Raw genomic sequence first — 21,136 nt, 5'->3', positions numbered from 1 at the left:
TCCAAAATACAGTTCTATGTATCCACACTCTCACTGAAAGGAATCCCAGTGTTGGATCTAGAAGGACATCATCATGTCTTTGATCTGCACGTCATATCTCAGCTAATACTGGGCATTTTCCTTAGGAGAACTTTCTTTATATGTCAACCAGAAAGACCCATCAAACAGCTTCAAAACCAGTCAGAATATTAATATTTAAAAAGTTACTTGATTCAGACTTTATTTTTGCTGATGATACCAGTGAGCAAGTCTTCAAAAGATGTGCAAGATTGGCTTTTCTTAAAGTATACACACACACTCGCGCACACACACATACTGTGTATATATATATATATATATATATATATATATATATATATATATATATGTATATATTTTTAGTTTTATTTTTATTTTCTTCTCACAGTGAAACAAAATATTAAGGACATAAATATGTCCTTAATACACAAAATAAATAGGAATGCTATATAATTTGATAATGCAGTTGAATCAGTGATCAGTGAATCAGTCTATCCAATACTTTATCTACCACTCAACTCATGAAAAAATTTAATTTTTTTAAATTCAAATTAAAGGGAGAAAAAAAGTAATTGCATTGCAAAAAAAAAATGCTGCCGATGGGCACTTTTATGTGATAGGAACAAGGTGAAGCAGAGCACACTCTAATAACTTCACAGAGAACGCCTGGTGCACAGGGTAGAGGTACGGCAGCCCCCAATGTATAATCGAACGAGAAAAACTCTGGCACTCAAGGCAAGTGAAATGCAGCGTTCCCCCTTGCTTTTATTTCTTGTGCAGACGTGCAACGTATAAAGGGGGTCACCCCGAAACGTTGCACGTCTGCACAAGAAATAAAAGCAAGTGGGAACCCTGCATTTCACTTGCCTTGAGTGCCAGAGTTTTTCTCGTTCACTTTTATGTGATGCCTTTTGACTTCTTCATACTTCATACTATAAGGGAGAGATTAATTGACTTCTATTAGGTGGAGATATTTAATAAACAAAAGAGCATTAGAGAATTAATTTTCGACCACCCAGGCAAGAATACACCTCTTAGTGCTCATTTAGGGATCACTTCTCAGAAGAATAGCTGTACACCTTTAACCAGAGGTGCAGGCACAATTACATGGAATGGTATTTTTATTTTATTTTATTAAGCAAAAAATATGTGGTAGTGGTGTTCCCGGTTCTTGAGGATATGGATTTGATCATCTTATTTCCCTAATAATGGCACAGAAACACTACTTACCATGTTATTAAAAATAAAATATCCTTCCTGCAAGTTTTAACATCCACATTAACCTTAACATTAAACCAAACACTACACCCCAGTGCTGGGATGCCACCATTGTGACAGACTTCTGACTTTGACCATATTATTAAAATAGTATAGTATACTAGCAGTATTAAGTTAACAACACAACTGGAAAGGTAAAATAGATTTGTATTTTATCGTCATGTAGTTGCAAATTGACTCTGTTTTGTATGACAGTGATGCAAATTGACCAAGTCATTTCTCATACAGCTACTGTATGATGCATATATGGCTTATGATGCTAAGACAGAAATAAATACAATATTGAACAGAAAAATAAGAATAATACATGAGATGGCAATAATATAAACACCACTGCAACAATTCCTCCAAAATAATTTTTTAAGTACCTCCCACACTGTCAGGTTTTTATGATGTGATCTAATAAAACAAAGCTATTCATTTTTCAATTTATAAACTTCATGCTGTGCAATATAACATAAGGTTATAAAGAATGTTTTCTTCCCCCTCTGGCTTCAGTCATCTGTATAATGATTGTTCATTTATCAGCTGCTTATTAAACAGGACTTCAAATAGTTGCACAACAATTATTTTATTATGATTTAAGCAACCTGCTGTGTGATGACTGTGAATGTGACTGATCCTTTCTCAAAATCCTTTCAATCAATCCAAAGAAAAAAAATAAAACACATTTTGGAAATGCATTGTAAATTGCTTTAAGGACTCCAACTTGGGTAAGATTTCACATTTATAAATATATTCTAACTGCACATTTATAATACTTGAAGTATTATATAAAATTAACATACTGAAACAGATCATCAAAGTAACCAATAAAATAGTCAAGCTTGTCTTTATTTCAGCTGCTAAAGTATTACAACAACCGGTTGCAGTAGGAGGATTGGGGCTTCCAAATATCAACAGCTATTATAGAGCTTCATTACTGGACACGGCCATGAAAATGCACAGTCCAACCTCTTGCAGACAATGGTTAGATCTGGAAACAGCAGAATCATTCGCTACCAGTATTCCCCTTCTACTGTGGACCCCACCGAATCTCAGGCCTAAGCAAACTTTAGCCCTACCCACGACTGAGTTGATAATGAGAACTTGGGACAAGGAAAGATCTAGGATGGAACCTGATAAAATCATCTCTCCCAGGACTCCATTATTGAGTCTTCAATTCTTTCTACAGGACTTGCCTATACAATCGTGGATAACTAAAGGTCTGCATCTAGTTAGAGATTTATATGGTATAAACAAATACCTGCCATTCCAAGACTTCCAAACTAAATACCAACTTGCAGACACTGATAGATATACCCACATGAGAATAATGCATCTGCTACTGTCACACATACCTAACTATAAAAGTTGCCCACTACAATCCAACTTTGAGCGGCTCGCAGCCTCTGGATGGTCCTCAAGAGGAACTCTTTCTAGCACCTAGAAACTTTTGGTCATGGACCCTCCAGACTACAAATATCCCTACATGTTAAAATGGGAAAGAGACCTACACCTGTCCTTAACCGTGGATCAATGGCATGAAGCAGCGCAGATATTATCTGGGACAACCAGATGTACAAATCATATTGAGTCTCATAAGAAACTGTTATACAGATGCCATTTGACCCCAATGAGACTACACAAGATCTCACATACTCACTCGCAGTTATGTTGGAGAAACTGTGGGGACAATGGAACCTTACTGCATTTGTGGTGGGACTGCACGCTTTCCCAACAAATATGGAAGTCGGTATTTCACTTTATATCAAACAACCTTCACATAGTTATTCCTTTTGAGCCACAGGTAGCACTACTGCTGCTGTTTCCAGAACAAGTCCCCAAACCTACTAAAAATTGCTCTTTCACCTGTTTAACTCTACTACAACTTTGATAGCTAAGTACTGGAAACCAGGGGGCCCAATCCACTTAGCACAAATTATTGCAGCTGTTGACATCAGAGCAGCTATGGAACATATGGCGGCCCGTAATGAACACAGAATGTCAAAATACGAGGAAATATGGACACCATGGCTAACCTACAGAAAAGGGCAAACTTCAACCCTGTGATACCGTTGATATGTTATGATACCTGAATCCATTTCTGAGTTTGAATTTTCAATCCCACAATGTGACGGAATGCAGTCTGGGTTAGGATCTGGAAATATTTGTATAATTTTATAATTTTTTATCAGAATGCTTTTTTGGGTTCTACTTTCTTTTTATTTTCTTTATTTATTATTTCCATTTTTGTTGTCAATGCCGATAGATGTCTCTTCTTATTGACTTGTTTCCGCAACTTGATCTACAGAATATTGTAACTACTTACCATGGTGACCTTACTTTTCAAAGTGTGTATAAGGTCTAATGCATGTATATTGTACTATTCTGTTTTTCACTGATTACCTCCAATAAAGAGAAGTTACAAAAAAGCTTGTCTTTATTTACAAACCATTGAACTTAAATACTGGTCATATCACAGGATCCTACTCACAATCTAAAGGTTTAGGGACATGGCACAACTTGCCACTGCTTTCACTTCAGTGGAAACAAAATGTGTAATGATCTATTTAAATGGTGTGAGATGGTGGACATGGTAAGTGATGTGGCCAAATATTTAGAAAAAAATAGATTTGGTATTTTTATAGTCACATAACGCATAAATCACTGATCTGGTAGTTAAAATGGTTAGGATACATTAACATTCACATGGTTGGGGGGTATTTATGAATTTTTGGACTAAAAATCATGAATGTGAGCAATGGTTCAAAAGACAAATTTTGAATATTTATCAAATTTCATATGTAAAACTTGGCATCTAAAAGCTTGAGTGGTCATGTAGACGTCAATGGGGGTCACTTATAAAGTTCGCGCAGCTCATATTTATTCGCAAATGGTTGTATTGCCCATGTTCTTTCCTGAACGCTAATATATTGCACTGCTCTGCCCGTCTTTCCGGTTTTTGCAAATTCGCATTGTGAATAAATCTTTGCAAATGGTGCGCAAATGAGATGGGAGTTTGCGTGAGCACACCCAATGTGCGAGGTTGTTGTGCGCGAAAATAGTGTTGGCAGTAACTTAAATTCACTCTTTGCGAAACTGTTTTGCGAATATTTAGTCGCAGAGTGCGCACATAAATATTCGCAATTTATAGACGTTCGCATTGTAAAAAAAAAAATTGGCAATTCTGTTCTTATTCAGCTATATAAATATAACCATGCGCAAGGCAAATATATTCACCTTTGTAACCCATCTGCCCTGCGCAAAGTTTATAAATGACCCCCAGTGTGAGCTGTCCTACCTAACCACATGTAAACTGTTTATTAAATTGTATTCTTTCCTTTCTTTCCTTTCCTACAAAAGTTTTGAGACATGTTTAATAAAGCTTCTTTTAAATATTGTTTCTCATAAGAATATATTACCTAGGAATTAGCAGGTAACCTCTTTATATTGTAGCTCAAAGTGATCTTGTATCATATTGCTAAGAATAAATCAGAATAAGCGTTTAACATCAATATTCCTTTATATTGCAGCATTTTAATTTTTGAGTTACAGGGAATGTTGAAAGTGCACTAAACTTTCAAGTATTCACCTTTGCAATAAAGCATAATAAATGTATCAAGCCATCCCTGGAAACCAAAGGATTTATTATACAATATGCCTTTACTGTCCACAGTCATGAAATCAAATTGCCAGCAATAAGTATTGTGAGTTCATAGAATTTTCAGCAAGTTTTTTGATGCCCGGGAAAACAACGTACTAGTATTTTTTTCTGTAGTTAGAATGAATATAATTTATCCAGTCACTGTGAAGCAAAGAAGCAAAGTCGTTTCACACTTGGGTGTGCCAAATTTTAGGAACTCCCAAGTGAATGTTTTTACTTACCTGAAACCCCGGGCCGGTGCTCCTATCAGCAGAAAACTGCACCGGCCTGGGGTTTTCCAGTGAGCATCACGGATCGATCCTCTTCCAACCTAACTTGCATGGCATTCAGACATACTGTATATGTTAGGGAACACTGACAGCCACAATGTGCAGCATAACCCCTGTGCTTGGCACCTGCCCCTGGCAGGTGTAAAGTATTAGCCTACCTTCCACCCAACATTGCTTTACATTCCACTTGGCAGTGTTTTGTAATAGTACATGTAATATGCACTATGCCTGGACTCAAGTGTACAGTACATGAGCATAAGGAGTGGGATTTTGTGTTAAGGGCTTTAATAAATTAACCCTTGTATCTCTAACAGAATTCTTGTATGGGGTACATAACTTATAAATTATTACATTTTAAGTTTGTCTTTGTCAATTAGGTTGTTGTTACTTTCAATATTTTTGTTTATAATTCTACTTAGGTCTTCTTAGGTCATATGACTTCAAGTTTGTGATATACCAGTTGAAATTCCAAACAGGCAGCAAATAAAAAAGGTCACAAAAAAAAAATCACAAAAAGGGGCTACCCCTTTGAAACAGGTGGTATAAGTGCTGACAACCTTGGTAACAAATACCACAATACTGGTCCAGGTTAATATGACAGCAATTCGTCTATATTGTCTATATCTATGCAATACTGGATTGAACACCTCCCTCTTCAGTTGGATTCTGGACTTCCTGACCGACAATCGTCAGTCAGTCAGGATTGGAAACATCATCTCCAGAACTACCACACTGAGCACCGGAGCCCCTCAAGGCTGTGTGCTTAGTCCTCTACTGTTCACTCTGCTGACGCATGACTGTGCAGCCACGCACTGCACAAATCACATCATAAATTTCGCTGATGACACACCTGCGGTGGGTCTCATCAGCAATAATGACAAGTCACCATACAGAGAGGAGGTGCAGTGGTTAACAGATTGGTGCAGAGCCAATAACATGTCTCTCAATGTAGACAAAACAAAGGAGATGGTTGTTGACTTTAGGAAGACTAGGAGTGACCACCTGCCACTGTACATTGCCGGCTCTAATGTGGAGATTGTCAAAAGCACCAAATTCCTTGGTGTCCACCTTCGCAGAGAACCTCACCTGGTCCCACAACACCAGCTACTTACCCAAGAAAGCCCAACAGCACCTCCTACTTCCTGCGCAAGCTGAGAAATCCTATCTCCCACCATCCATACTCAAAACCTTCTACAGAGGGACTATCAAGAACATCCTGAGCAGCTGTATCACTGTCTGGGTTGGGAACTGCACTGTCATGGAGTGCAAGACCCTACAGAGGATAGTGAAAACAGCAGAGAAGATCATAGGTGTCTCTCTTCCTTCCATCACTGACATTTACACCACTCGCTGCATCCGTAAAGCCACCAGCATTGTGGCTGATCCAACACACCCCTCACTGTTCACACTCCTGCCATACCAAAGCATTAGGGCCCTCACTACCAGACTGTTTAACAGTTTCTTCCCCCAAGCCATAAGGCTCCTGAATACTCAGGGACCGGACAGCTCTCTCTTACACTCACACTCCATCTGACCTTATTGTATAAATAAATAGCCATTGGATACAATTGTTCTCTATGAGCACATCTGCACTTTATCATGTTCTTTATCATGTTCTTACTACTATCATATCACATTGATACACCCATCATGTCTGACGTTTAGCATTATATACTTAGCATATTACATCTGCTGAGTGTGCACTGTCTTGTCCTGTCCCTGCACTATGCTGTCCTTTCTTGCAGGAGTTGCATATTTTTGCACTTGCACTTTTTGTTTTTTGTCCGGTACATCTATGTTGTGTGGAGCACCATGGTCCTAGAGGAACATTGTTTAGTTTCACTGTGTACTGTACAAATGTATATGGATGAAATGACAATAAAAACTCACTCTTGACACTTGACTTGACTAAATGGTTCCATTATTGCAATGTTTTTGATACAGAAGTCACAGATTTATTTTACAATGCCATTTCATTTGCTCTGCATATAACAAGCTTATTTTGTTTCTCTTTTTTTATGAGTTAAAAGGAAATTATCTTTAATGCTTGAATAGACATTTGTATTTGAAATGATTTAAGATTGAAGAGAAAAGGTATCAATTTAGTTGACCTTAATAGGTCCAAAGGGATATTTCCTTCTAAATAATATAATCTGCTAATTAGTGTTATTGTAAGTATTGGTGCGCCAAACAGATTTGTTTATTTACAGTTATTGTGACAAGGTGAAATACACAGTGTTATTGGTACAGGATACACCTGTACACCTACCAGTAACAAAGCATAAAATATTGTATTTTCACCCCATTTCATTCTATTTTTTTGTGCTAATCAAAAAGCATGTAAATATTGTATTATAAAAGAATGCCCACAACTATATCTACATGAGCATACCAGCTTTGCATCTATCACTTGCACTTAGCACTTGACACAGAATTGTGTAGCGGTGTCATGACCCTCTTGTGTATTAATTGTAGGTAAATAGCATACACTGTAGTAATAGTGCTAATTTTTGCATGTTGCACCTTTCTCCCTATTCATAAACTAGACCATTTTGACCCCTTCAGGTTTGTCTTGTTAACCAATAAACTGATTTCATTCTTTGTATTATAGAGATATTTTAGGTAGAATGGATAGCAACATGATTATATTTGTTCAAAATAAATTTTTAAAAAAACTGATTAGTATTATCTGTTTCTTTTAACTCTAGATTTATTAGCTGTGCCTAAACACCCTTATGCTGCTATGGAAAACTGGGGTCTAAGTGTATTTGTGGAGCAAAGAATACTTCTTGACCCAAGCATTTCTTCCATTTCCTACTTACTTGATGTTACTATGGTCATTGTACATGAAATTTGCCACCAGGTAAGTGTAGCAATAACAAAACAGCAAAAATAGCTTATGATATCTGCTTATACATATCTGTCATTTATTACCCTTGAAATTTTATACTCTATGTTTGTGATTTAAAGAATAATTACATTTATAGATTTAAAGGTTGAAAAGAATGATACCCTACTGTGCAGTCAGCATGTCCTCTGTCTTTGACTGTAGACAAACTGCTTTGAAAGAAACCATAGCAGGTGATTATCAGATTTTGTTTTAGGAAATAACATTAGAAGCTAGTTGTGCTGGATGCTGACTGTTGTAATTTTTGCATATAAATTGGTTCTTTCTAAATACAGATCTGCTATTTTATTCAAAAGTATAAAATATTTATATTTTAAGAATGGTTAGACAGAGAGTACTATACAGAACCAAATATGGAACATACTTCCCTCTTAGGCATATGAATTTGAATTAATGTACTGTATATTTAATTAACTGGTACTTCTTTTTTTCTTTCTTTATCTTGTCATGTATTGCTAAATAATATATATATTAAAAATATTAGTTAGTTTTTCTGGTTAATATGTGAACATATATCCAATGCATTGTACCAGTGCACACAAACTCGCATACAAATTTTTCTTTAAAATGTAAAGGGGTAGTTGGGAACTAACTGTTCTCATAAAAGTGTATTAACAAGCTAAATATGGTTATTCTGTCCATGGAAAACATTTGTTTCCCCAAACGGTAATGTTTATATTTAATTTTAAAATCTGACATGGGAGTAGACATGTTGTTAGATTGTCAGGTACCCTTAGTCATGTGACTTCAGTGATACTACCCCCTCCCTTTTTCCCACCCAAGCTGCCTAACAACAGAACAATGGGAAGGTAGCAAAATAACAGATCCTTGGCACAAGATAACAGTTCCCTGCTAGATATGAGAATCAAACTCAATAGTAAAAATCCAAGTCCCACTGCAACGCTTCAAGTTCCATTGAATAAAAGAAAAAATAGCATGAAAGCAGTTCTCTTGTGAAGTGCTGGCTCTTTCTGAAAGCACAGGATCAGGAACAATGATATGAGATGGCTGTCTATACACTATTACAGCTAAAATAAATACACTTGGTGAATTGTTGGGGAGTTTGAGAATGTTAAATGGAAAACTTGGTGGAACAATTTGCTCTTATTGTATCTGAATTAACAGCAAACAGTAGAAATCGGCAGTATTGAAAGAGTGAAAACATATGAAAAGGTGCCCTAAAATGTATATAAAAAAATAAGGTTATGTTTGCAGTTGTGTATATGTCTTTTTTTTTATTATGTGTTGCAGATAACATTCAAGCTACAAACTAACCTCTCACCCATTTCTTGCAGTGGTTTGGAGATCTGGTGACACCTTTATGGTGGGAAGATGTATGGCTAAAAGAAGGTCTTGCTCACTATTTCGAATTTGTTGGAACAGACTACCTCTATCCTGGATGGAACATGGTAAATCTAATCTGTGGACTCATTAAACATTATTTTAGTTAGTATTGATACATTTGTGCAAATCAAAAAACCTATTTATAAAAGAAATGTATTTCAAGCATTAATATGCTGAGGCATTTCCATCTACAGTTATGGACAAATATAATCTTGATGGCAATTATATAAAAATGAATGTACAATTACGAGCATTATCATTAAGAAATCAAGTTACAAATTATTGTAAGTGCATAATACATTTTGCAACTGATCTTTGTTATATGATATAACTAGTTGCTTTTCAGTTATGCCTTTCTCCAACTCAATATTTCAGTTATCTGTTTTGGTTAAGAATTGATACGAAAGGAAAACCACTGTATACCATCAGGTAGAATACTTAACCAATTTTTCTATTAAGGAGTATCCAATGGCACATACTACCACTAAAAAACTATATTTTTATGAAAATGGTTTATTTAGATGCGGTCTGGTTTCTAGGGTAAGTTTCTCCATAGCAAATAGGTTACAGTTTAAATTCTAAACTGAGAAGCGAGAAAATAAAAAGTGAATTAATTCAAAAACTGTTAATAAAACATAAAATCAATTTCAAATTGCTTTATAATATCACTAGATTATACTAAAAGTTCATTTCAAGGGAAACTTTTGAAATCCAGAACAATATTACAGAAGTAAATAACTTTAATGAATATAATGCTGAATTCTAGCTTTTTTTTTTTACCAGAACAATGTGCTGCTAATAACTCTTTGCAAAAAGGCAAGTGCAGGTACTGAAATCTGTACAGTGCAACCCCTCTACTCTTTAATAATGGTTTCTGGTAATAATGATAACTATTCATATTGATTGAACCTATGGTCTGCCAATATTTGTATATTTTAGGTACTTTAAATTAAATTCCAAAGGATACATGTTATTACAAAGCTATATAATGATGCTCAACTGTGTCTAAATGAATATTCCATCACTATCCAACCTGAAATGTTTTTTCTGAACATTTCTTTCTTTGAGTCCAGAACACAGTTCCCTACTGGGCCTAGATTGTATTTATTTTGTTTCTGTTCAGATCCTTTCCTATCCATACTAAGATAAATACAGTATGTCTGTAAATGCTGCTATTTTCTGTCACCAACAGTGAGTGTAGTGTGTTGGGATGCTGCAGAATAACTCCATCTTACTTTTTTTTTACTGATTTGTTTCTACTTTTGGTCTGTGCTCATTAGAGATGTCGCGAACTGTTCGCCGGCGAACTTGTTCGCGCGAACATCGGGTGTTCGCGCTCGCCGGAAGTTCGCGAACGTCGCGCGACGTTCGCCATTTTGGGTTCGCCATTGTTGGCGCTTTTTTTTGCCCTCTCACCCCAGACCAGCAGGTACATGGCAGCCAATCAGGAAGCTCTCCCCTGGACCACTCCCCTTCCCTATAAAAACCGAAGCCCTGCAGCGTTTTTTCACTCTGCCTGTGTGTGCTGAAGAGATAGTGTAGGGAGAGAGCTGCTGCCTGTTAGTGATTTCAGGGACAGTTGAAAGTTTGCTGGCTAGTAATCGTTTTGATACTGCTCTGTTATTGGAGGGACAGAAGTCTGCAGGGGTTTGAGGGACATTTAAGCTTAGGTAGCTTTGCTGGCTAGTAATCTACCTTCTACTGCAGTGCTCTGTATGTAGCTGCAGTGGGCAGCTGTCCTGCTTCTGATCTCATCTGCTGACTGCTGCAATAACAGTAGTCCTTGTAAGGACTGCTTTTATTTATTTTTTTGTTGTTTTACTACTACTACTACTACTACTACTATAAGAGCCCAGTGCTATTAGTCTAGCAGTGTTGGGGAGTGGGACTGGTGTGCTAATCTGCTGCTCCTAGTAGTTCAGCAGCACCAACTTTAATTTTTTTTTTTAATATTCATTTTTTTTTTATTTTACTTTTTTTTATTTTACTACCGCTGTAGTAGTGTATAAGTTGACCTTTTAGGCATTATTTGCCCTGTAGGCATTATTTGCACACTGTTTTCTTCAACCCGCCATCGAGCTGTGTGACCTTGTTCACATTCTGTCTAAATATCCATAATATTACCGTCTCCAGAAAAAACACCGGAGTCACTTTTTTCAAGCAGCCATAATATATTTTACGTAATCCGTATCCACCGCTGTAGTAGTGTATACGTTGGCCTTGTAGGCATTATTTGCACACTGTTTTCTTCAACCCGCCATCGAGCTGTGTGACCTTGTTCCCATTCTGTCTAAATATCCATAATATTACCGTCTCCAGAAAAAACACCGGAGTCACTTTTTTCAAGCAGCATTCATATATTTTACGTAATCCGTATCCACCGCTGTAGTAGTGTATACGTTGGCCTTGTAGGCATTATTTGCACACTGTTTTCTTCAACCCGCCATCGAGCTGTGTGACCTTGTTCCCATTCTGTCTAAATATCCATAATATTACCGTCTCCAGAAAAAACACCGGAGTCACTTTTTTCAAGCAGCATTCATATATTTTACGTAATCCGTATCCACCGCTGTAGTAGTGTATACGTTGGCCTTGTAGGCATTATTTGCACAGTGTTTTCTTCAACCCGCCATCGAGCTGTGTGAGCTTGTTCACATTTTGTCTAAATATTGATAATATTATCGTCTCTAGAAAAACCACTTGAGTTACTTTTTTTCAAGCAGCATTCATATATTTTACGTAATCCGTATCCACCGCTGTAGTAGTGTATACGTTGACCTTGTAGGCATTATTTGCACACTGTTTTCTTCAACCCGCCATCGAGCTGTGTGACCTTGTTCACATTTTGTCTAAATATTGATAATATTATCGTCTCTAGAAAAACCACTTGAGTTACTTTTTTTCAAGCAGCATTCATATATTTTACGTAATCCGTATCCACCGCTGTAGTAGTGTATACGTTGACCTTGTAGGCATTATTTGCACAGTGTTTTCTTCAACCCGCCATCGAGCTGTGTGAGCTTGTTCACATTTTGTCTAAATATTGATAATATTATCGTCTCTAGAAAAACCACTTGAGTTACTTTTTTTCAAGCAGCATTCATATATTTTACGTAATCCGTATCCACCGCTGTAGTAGTGTATACGTTGACCTTGTAGGCATTATTTGCACACTGTTTTCTTCAACCCGCCATCGAGCTGTGTGACCTTGTTCACATTTTGTCTAAATATTGATAATATTATCGTCTCTAGAAAAACCACTTGAGTTACTTTTTTTCAAGCAGCATTCATATATTTTACGTAATCCGTATCCACCGCTGTAGTAGTGTATACGTTGACCTTGTAGGCATTATTTGCACACTGTTTTCTTCAACCCGCCATCGAGCTGTGTGACCTTGTTCACATTTTGTCTAAATATTGATAATATTATCGTCTCTAGAAAAACCACTTGAGTTACTTTTTTTCAAGCAGCATTCATATATTTTACGTAATCCGTATCCACCGCTGTAGTAGTGTATACGTTGACTTTGTAGGCATTATTTGCACAGTGTTTTCTTCAACCCGCCATCTAGCTGTGTGTATTATCGTTTCCAGAAAAACCAACTGAGTTTTTGTTGTTGTTGTTGTTTTTTTAAAAATAATGCCAGGCAAAGGCAGGCCGCCACGCAGAGGCCGTGCTAGGGGCCGTGCTGCTATGCAATCCTGTGGCCCTAGCAAATTGCCCAGTTTTAAAAAGCCAATGACCCTGAACTCCCAAAATGCTGAAGAGGTAGTTGACTGGCTTACACAGCACACCCCATCCTCTACCGTTTCTAACTTTACCACAACATCCTCCTCATCCTCCACTGCTATGGCCACCCCACGTAACACTTCCTCCACCACCGGTGCCCCTTCTTCACTGGGGTCAGAGGAGTTATTTTCCAATGAGTTTCTTGAACTGAGTAATGCGCAACCATTATTGCCAGAAGAAGATGAAGGAGATGAGGACCTTACACCAGATTTAATTCTGGCAGAGAACACGATAGAGATGGACATAATGAGTGATGAGGAGGAGGTCCCCGCTGCTGCTTCCTTCTGTGATGTGTCAGAAGAAATTGATGCATCTGAGGAGAATGATGATGAGGAGATTGATGTTTTGTGGGTGCCTAGTAGAAGAGAGCAAGAGGAGGGTAGTTCAGATGGAGAGACGGAGAGTCAGAGAGGCAGTAGGAGAATAAGACTTAGAAGAAGCAGGGAGGACAGCCCGCAGGGATCAGCAGGGCAACAACATGTATCGGCACCTGTGTTCAGCCGGCCAACGCACCCGCCATTGCCGCCAATACCGCCAACTCCGCCAACTTCTACTGTTACCGCCAGATCGCACACTTCCAAAAAGTCAGCAGTGTGGGATTTTTTTAATGTGTGTGCCTCTGACAAAAGCATTGTAATTTGCAATGAGTGCAGTCAGAAACTGAGCCTTGGTAAGCCCAACAGCCACATAGGTACAACTTCTATGCGAAGGCACATGAGCGGCAAGCACAAAGCACTTTGGGAGCAACACCTCAAAGGCAACAGGCAAACTAAAAGCCACACTCCTTCTGGTCCAGCATCTTACTGCTCTACCTCTGCTCTCCTTGACCCGTCTGAACCACCCTCCACTCCGCCTTCCACCTTGACCACCTGTTCCCATTCCCAGTCATCTGCCACCAGCCAAGTTTCTGTGAAGGCCATGTTTGAGCGTAAGAAGCCAATGTCTGACTGTCACCCCCTTGCCCGGCGTCTGACAGCTGGCTTGTCTGCACTCTTAGCCCGCCAGCTTTTACCATACCAGCTGGTGGACTCTGAGGCCTTCCGCAAATTTGTAGCAATTGGGACACCGCAGTGGAAGGTACCCAGCCGCAATTTTTTTTCTAAAAAGGGAATACCACACCTGTACCAACATGTGCAGAGCCAAGTTACCGCATCTCTGTCACTTAGTGTTGGGCCAAAGGTCCATATGACTACTGACGCATGGTCCTCCAAGCATGGTCAGGGCAGGTATGTCACCTACACTGCCCACTGGGTGAACTTGGTAATGGCTGGGAAGCAGGGAATGGGTAGCTCAACAACAACAGTGGAGTTGGTGTCACCGCCACGGATTGCACGCGGTTCTGCCACCACCTCTACTCCTCCATCGCTCTCTACCTCGTCTTCTTCTTCTTCTTACTCTGCTGCTGGGTCCTCCTTCTCCTCCTCCACACCTGTGCACCCCCAGCTCCCCCTAGGCTATTCGACGTGCCAGGTACGCCGTTGTCACGCTGTCTTGGGGATGACGTGCCTGGAAAGCAAAAACCATACCGGATCTGTACTCCTGTCATCTCTGCAGTCACAGGCCGATCGGTGGCTGACCCCACACCAACTGCAGATCGGAAAAGTGGTGTGTGACAATGGAAGCAATCTGTTGGCAGCGTTGAGACTAGGCAATTTAACACATGTGCCCTGCATGGCACATGTGTTAAATTTAATAGTCCAACGTTTTGTCTCCAAGTACCCAGGATTCCAGGACGTTCTCACCCAGTCCAGAAATGTGTCGGCCCATTTCAGACGTTCCTACACAGCCATGGCACGCCTTGCTGACATTCAGCAGCGCTACAACATGCCAGTCAGGCGTTTGATTTCTGACAGCCAGACTCGCTGGAATTCAACGCTCCTTATGTTGGAACGTCTGCTGCAACAACAAAGGGCCGTCAACGAGTACCTTTTTGAACTGGGTGGTAGGACTGGATCTGCACAGCTGGGGATTTTTTCCCCCGTTACTGGGTGCTTATGCGCGATGCCTGCAGGCTCATGCGACCTTTTGAAGAGGTGACAAATATGGTCAGTCGCACCGAAGGCACCATCAGCGACCTAATACCCTTCGCTTTCTTCCTGGAGCGTGCCGTGCGACGAGTGACAGATGAGGCTGTAGACCAGCGTGACGAGGAGCTGGAAGCGCACGATTTCTGGTCGGAATCACCAGAACGAACCCAGGCACCTGCTGCAACGCAGGGAGAGGTGCCAGAAGTGGAGTCAGAGGAGGAAGGTGGCTTTGTGGAGGAGGAGGAGGAGGACCAACAGGAGCAGGCTTCCCAGGGGGCTAGTGGTGACCTTTTGGGGACCCCTGGTCTTGTACGTGGCTGGGGGGAGGAGACCGTGGATGATGCAGTCCTTGATAATGAGGAAGCGGAGATGGATAGCTCTGCATCCAACCTTGTGAGAATGGGGTCTTTCATGCTGTCATGCCTGTTGAAGGACCCCCGTATCAAGAGGCTTAAGGAGAAGGACCTGTACTGGGTCGCAACGCTACTAGACCCTCGGTACAAGCATAAAGTGTCAGAAATGTTACCAACATACCACAAGTCCGAAAAGATGCGGCATTTACAAACCAGCCTGCAAAACATGTTGTACAATGCTTTTAAGGGTGATGTCACTTCAGGAACTCATCAACATTCCAGGGGCAGAGGTGCCAGTAATCCTGCCACGAGCACACCTGCAAGGACAAAGCCCTTTGGCCAGTCTGTAACGTCAGACATGCAAATGTTTTTCTGTCCAAGGCAGCGCCACAACCCTTCTGGATCCACCCTCAAAGAACGCCTCGACCGGCAGGTAGCGGACTACCTGGCATTAACTGCAGATATCGACACTCTGAGGAGCGATGAACCCCTGGACTACTGGGTGCGCAGGCTTGATCTGTGGCCAGAGCTGTCACAATTTGCCATGAACCTCTTGTCTTGCCCAGCCTCAAGTGTGCTCTCAGAAAGGACCTTCAGTGCAGCAGGAGGGATTGTAACTGAGAAGAGAACTCGCCTAGGTCACAAAAGTGTCGATTACCTGACCTTTATTAAAATGAATGAGGGGTGGATCTCGGAGGGTTACTGCACGCCGGAAGACTTGTTCTGACTTCTATGCAGCTGTCCTTCTCTTCAAGCCTCATGACTCCACACACAGCTGTCCTTTAGCGTCCTCCTCCTCCCTCCGCCACCGTTACAAACTAGGGTGCAAACCCTACTGGTTTAATTTTTTCTGGCCTCTGTGCTTCAGTGGCTGCAACCAAAAAAAACTGGGCAAACAATGTCTACAAGGTCAACGTATGGCAAAAAATGACTATTTTCAGCATTTATATGGCATATTTTTTCTGGCAACTGTGCTTCAGTGGCTGCATCCAAAAAAATGCATATTTTCTGCATTTATATGGCATAATTTTTCTGGCCTCTGTGCTTCAGTGGCTGCAACCAAAAAAATGCATATTTTCTGCATTTATATGGCATAATTTTTCTGGCCTCTGTGCTTCAGTGGCTGCAACCAAAAAAATTTATATTTTCAGCATTTATATGGCATAATTTTTCTGGCAACTGTGCTTCAGTGGCTGCGACCAAAAAAATGACTATTTTCAGCATTTATATGGCATATTTTTTCTGGCCTCTGTGCTTCAGTGGCTGCGGCCAAAAAAACTGGGCAAACAATGCCTACAAGGTCAACGACGTTGACCTTGTAGGCATTGTTTGCCCAGTTTTTTTGGCCGCAGCCACTGAAGCACAGAGGCCAGAAAAAATATGCCATATAAATGCTGAAAATAGTCATTTTTTGCCATACGTTGACTCAACGTATATGGCAAAAAATGACTATTTTCAGCATTTATATGGCATATTTTTTCTGGCAACTGTGCTTCAGTGGCTGCGACCAAAAAAATGCATATTTTCTGCATTTATATGGCATAATTTTTCTGGCCTCTGTGCTTCAGTGGCTGCAACCAAAAAAATTTATATTTTCAGCATTTATATGGCATAATTTTTCTGTCAACTGTGCTTCAGTGGCTGCGACCAAAAAAATGCATGTTTTCTGCATTTATATGGCATAATTTTTCTGGCCTCTGTGCTTCAGTGGCTGCAACCAAAAAAGTTTATATTTTCAGCATTTATATGGCATAATTTTTCTGTCAACTGTGCTTCAGTGGCTGCGACCAAAAAAATGCATATTTTCTGCATTTATATGGCATAATTTTTCTGGCCTCTGTGCTTCAGTGGCTGCAACCAAAAAAATTTATATTTTCAGCATTTATATGGCATAATTTTTCTGGCAACTGTGCTTCAGTGGCTGCGTCCAAAAAAACTGGGCAAACAATGTCTACAAGGTCAACGTATGGCGAAAAATGACTATTTTCAGCATTTATATGGCATATTTTTTCTGGCAACTGTGCTTCAGTGGCTGCGTCCAAAAAAACTGGGCAAACAATGCCTACAAGGTCAACGTATGGCAGTTGTTTAAAGAGAACAGTAGATTACTAGCCAGCAAAGCTACCTAAGCTAAAATGTCCCTCAAATCCCTGCAGACTTCTGTCCCTCCAATACAGAGCAGTATCAAGCAGATTACTAGCCAGCAAACTTACTATCATCTGTCCCTGAAATCACTAACAGCTCTCCCCCTACACTATCTCTTCCAAGCACACACAGGCAGATTTTTCAGATACATTTTTGCCCTTGATCCCCCTCTGGCATGCCACTGTCCAGGTCGTTGCACCCTTTAAACAACTTTAAAATCATTTTTCTGGCCAGAAATGTCTTTTCTAGATGTTAAAGTTCGCCTTCCCATTGAAGTCTATGGGGTTCGCGAACCGTTCGCGAACCGCTCGCGTTTTTGCGCAAGTTCGCGAATATGTTCGCGAACTTTTTTTCCGACGTTCGCTACATCCCTAGTGCTCATGCGCATTTTCTTTTATCGGATAAAGCAGTGCTTATATGTTGGGAGTTGCTGGAGGTGACAGTGTAATTTGATGCTTAATGTATTTAAGTATGGAATAGTGACTGTTAGAGAAGGTCAATGATGTGTACAGTTTTTTTTATAGTGTATTAGTCGGATGCAAGGTTGTTTATTTTTTTATAAGAAAGCTTATATGTATGCTTTCTAATCCTACATAATCTTCCATGAATCAACTGATTTTGGGGATACATTGTTCTGGACAGACAAACTATCCAGGAATCTACGTGTGTTTGTGTGTCACATAAAACGTCCTTTTTTCAACTCAAATAAACAATATAACTGCGTTTTAGGCAAAAGTTCATAATCATGTAGGACTTGGGTTGTGTTACATTTAAAAGCAATGAACAAAAGTGAATAAAATATATTTGAAGTACTGTACTTACAAATGTATTATAAGGTAAAAAATAGAAATTTATGTAACCATCATTTAGAAAACAAAACCTGGACTAATTTATGCAAATTAATATTGATACAATTGAGTGTTACAAATGATTTCAAAAACTTGTACATACAAAGTGATGTCCTTCATAAAGCCTTGGAATTGCAAACCTGGTCAAGTTTAAAAATATTGGCAATTTATGTCTGTTTCAAATATTCATATTTGATGATTTTTTTTTTTTTTTTTTTTTTTTTTCAACATTTTTATTGAGTTTTCCAAAAAAACAAGCAAGATTTACTTATCACAGCGCCAATTGAGTGTGATTAAGCTATTTAACTGCATGCATACATTATGCTGTTTACAACACAAAGGCATAATAAAATTTTGAAAACATAAAAATAATAAATGACTTATATTAGTGTAATGAGTCCCTTGACCCATACAATAAAGTTTAGTAACTAGATCTACTGTATAAGCTAACAAAAGCAACATACAACTAAAACAAATCTAAACCTTGCATGGTGGAGTTATAATAACACTAAATATTATGTAGATACCGAGTTAGTTATGTTGAATTTGATGATTTTTCACTCAGATTTGACTTTGTAATAATCTGATTGTCAACCATTTTTTCTCATTTTGTTCTCCTTATTAAAAATCCTCACTCATGAAATCAGCAGCTCGGACTTCCCAAGCTTGAAAACCCATTTTTTTTTCAAAGGGGATATAAACACTTTTGCTTAGTTATACTTGAATTAATCCCAGCACACTTCAACATAGTATCACGGTTTAAAGGATGATGAGAGCTGTATGATCAGGTGGGATTCAGCTTTTAATATAGACTATTGTTCAGAGACTTTGAAAAACATTTTATCGACCAATATTAATTTAATATTTTTCTAGATCCTCTATAAAACTTAGAGATACTGACACCAGAAATCAAACCTTTTTTCTACATCTACCATACAATTGACTTTACATGCCTCTTATAGTTTTGCCATAAAGTATTTGCCCACTGATTTTACATTACCTGACTGACTGTGATTGCCTATGAGGGGGCTGAGATATTTGTGCAGCAGGAGTCATTTAGCATTAGAAACTCTAACTGACAGGCTGAGATGGGACAGTTAGGTTGGCAAAACAGTCAGGTTTAGGAACTTCAACTTACAATTACGTACAAAAACAAACCTTTCAGCTAAAAACATGACAGCATGACCCATAGGTAACTTTAAGGGGCCAATTCACCAAGCTTGAGTGAAGGATTCGAAGTAAAAAAACTTCAAATTTCGGGTAGTTTTTTGTGCTCCTCGACTATCGAATTGGCGTAAATTCGCCTGAGTAGAATGATTCGAATAGATCGAGCGCAAAAACGCTGCGACTATTCGCCCATTCGATAGTCAAAGTACTTGATCGAGCACAAAAACACTGCGACTTTTCGCCCATTCGATAGTCGAAGTACTGTCTCTTTTAAAAATACTTTTACTGCCTACTTTGCCACCTAAAACCTACCGAATTGCTTTAAAAGCCTATTGAAAAGTCCCATAGGCTTGTTCTCCAAGTTTTTGATCGAATAAAAAGGCATTCGATCGAATGAAAATCCTTCGACCAAATATTTGATCAAGCGCCTATTCGCCTGGCGAATATTCGCCAATTCGACTATTCGCCAGCGCGTAAATTCGCCCAAATTGCCTATTCGATTCTATTCCCCAGTCAAATTCCGTGGGATTTAACCCCTCAAAATTCGACCCTTGATGAATTTGCCCCTACATGTACATTAATATTTTACAAAGTAGTTTTTAGTGTTATTATAACTTTAAGCCATCTTGTTCTCTAAATAAGCTGGTCAAAAGCTTATCTGTTAATGATTGAGAATACGGTTTATCACTTTGTTTGTCATCTTGCTGTTATCTTTGCATTTGTTATTAAGTTTTTGGTTAACTTCTTTCAAGAGCTAGGGAACCTAGTTGCACTTTTTATGGTGGGTTTAGATGTCCTTTAAAATAAGAAGTCTGCAATATTTAAATTCCCATTTTATAATCTGGTTATTGAAATGCTATTGAGAAATGTAATTTGAATAACATTTTTATTACTTCAGTGACATTTCCATTACAACCTCAACAACTACTTCGACATCCCTCTGACTTTGCTGGAAATTATTATTTTATCAACAGAAACCCACCAGAGAAGTATAAGAGAGTAGCAATAATTATTACTTCAAAAAGTGGTACGCAAGCTCCAATGCACATATACTGTATAACCATACAAAATGCACATAACCATGTAATTGTAGGTTATTTGGTAAATATCACTGAACTTTACAGATATATAATATTATAGTTTATTTAATCCCACAAAAGTGAATATAATGTGCTGGCAAGATATTCATTGCCTCTTATTCAAAAGTGCTAATGACATGACACTTCAGATTCTGTTCTTAACATGTATGGGGTTGATTTTGGTATCATGTTAAACTTGCAAGATGCCAGGAGTAGCGGACCAAGGAGGAAGCACAGTCCAACAAAGTTTGAGTTAACAGGCAA

The 21,136-nt window shown here is 39.0% G+C and overlaps 1 protein-coding gene across 1 annotated transcript in view; it reads left to right on the top strand.

Annotated features, from left to right (window-relative positions):
* trhde.S (thyrotropin releasing hormone degrading enzyme S homeolog) overlaps positions 1–21,136 on the top strand; it is a 303,766-nt gene that overhangs the window by 150,073 nt on the left and 132,557 nt on the right. The window contains exons 4-5 of the mRNA XM_018255948.2: positions 7,920–8,074; positions 9,415–9,528. Coding sequence (XP_018111437.1) covers positions 7,920–8,074; positions 9,415–9,528 — 269 coding nt within the window. The remainder of the gene's footprint in view (positions 1–7,919; positions 8,075–9,414; positions 9,529–21,136) is intronic.

Source organism: Xenopus laevis, chromosome 3S (genome assembly GCF_017654675.1).
Source record: "Xenopus laevis strain J_2021 chromosome 3S, Xenopus_laevis_v10.1, whole genome shotgun sequence".
NCBI classification, from domain to species: domain Eukaryota; kingdom Metazoa; phylum Chordata; class Amphibia; order Anura; family Pipidae; genus Xenopus; species Xenopus laevis.
Note: the sequence above shows the minus strand (reverse complement) of the source record. Positions and strands in the feature narration are given on the sequence as shown.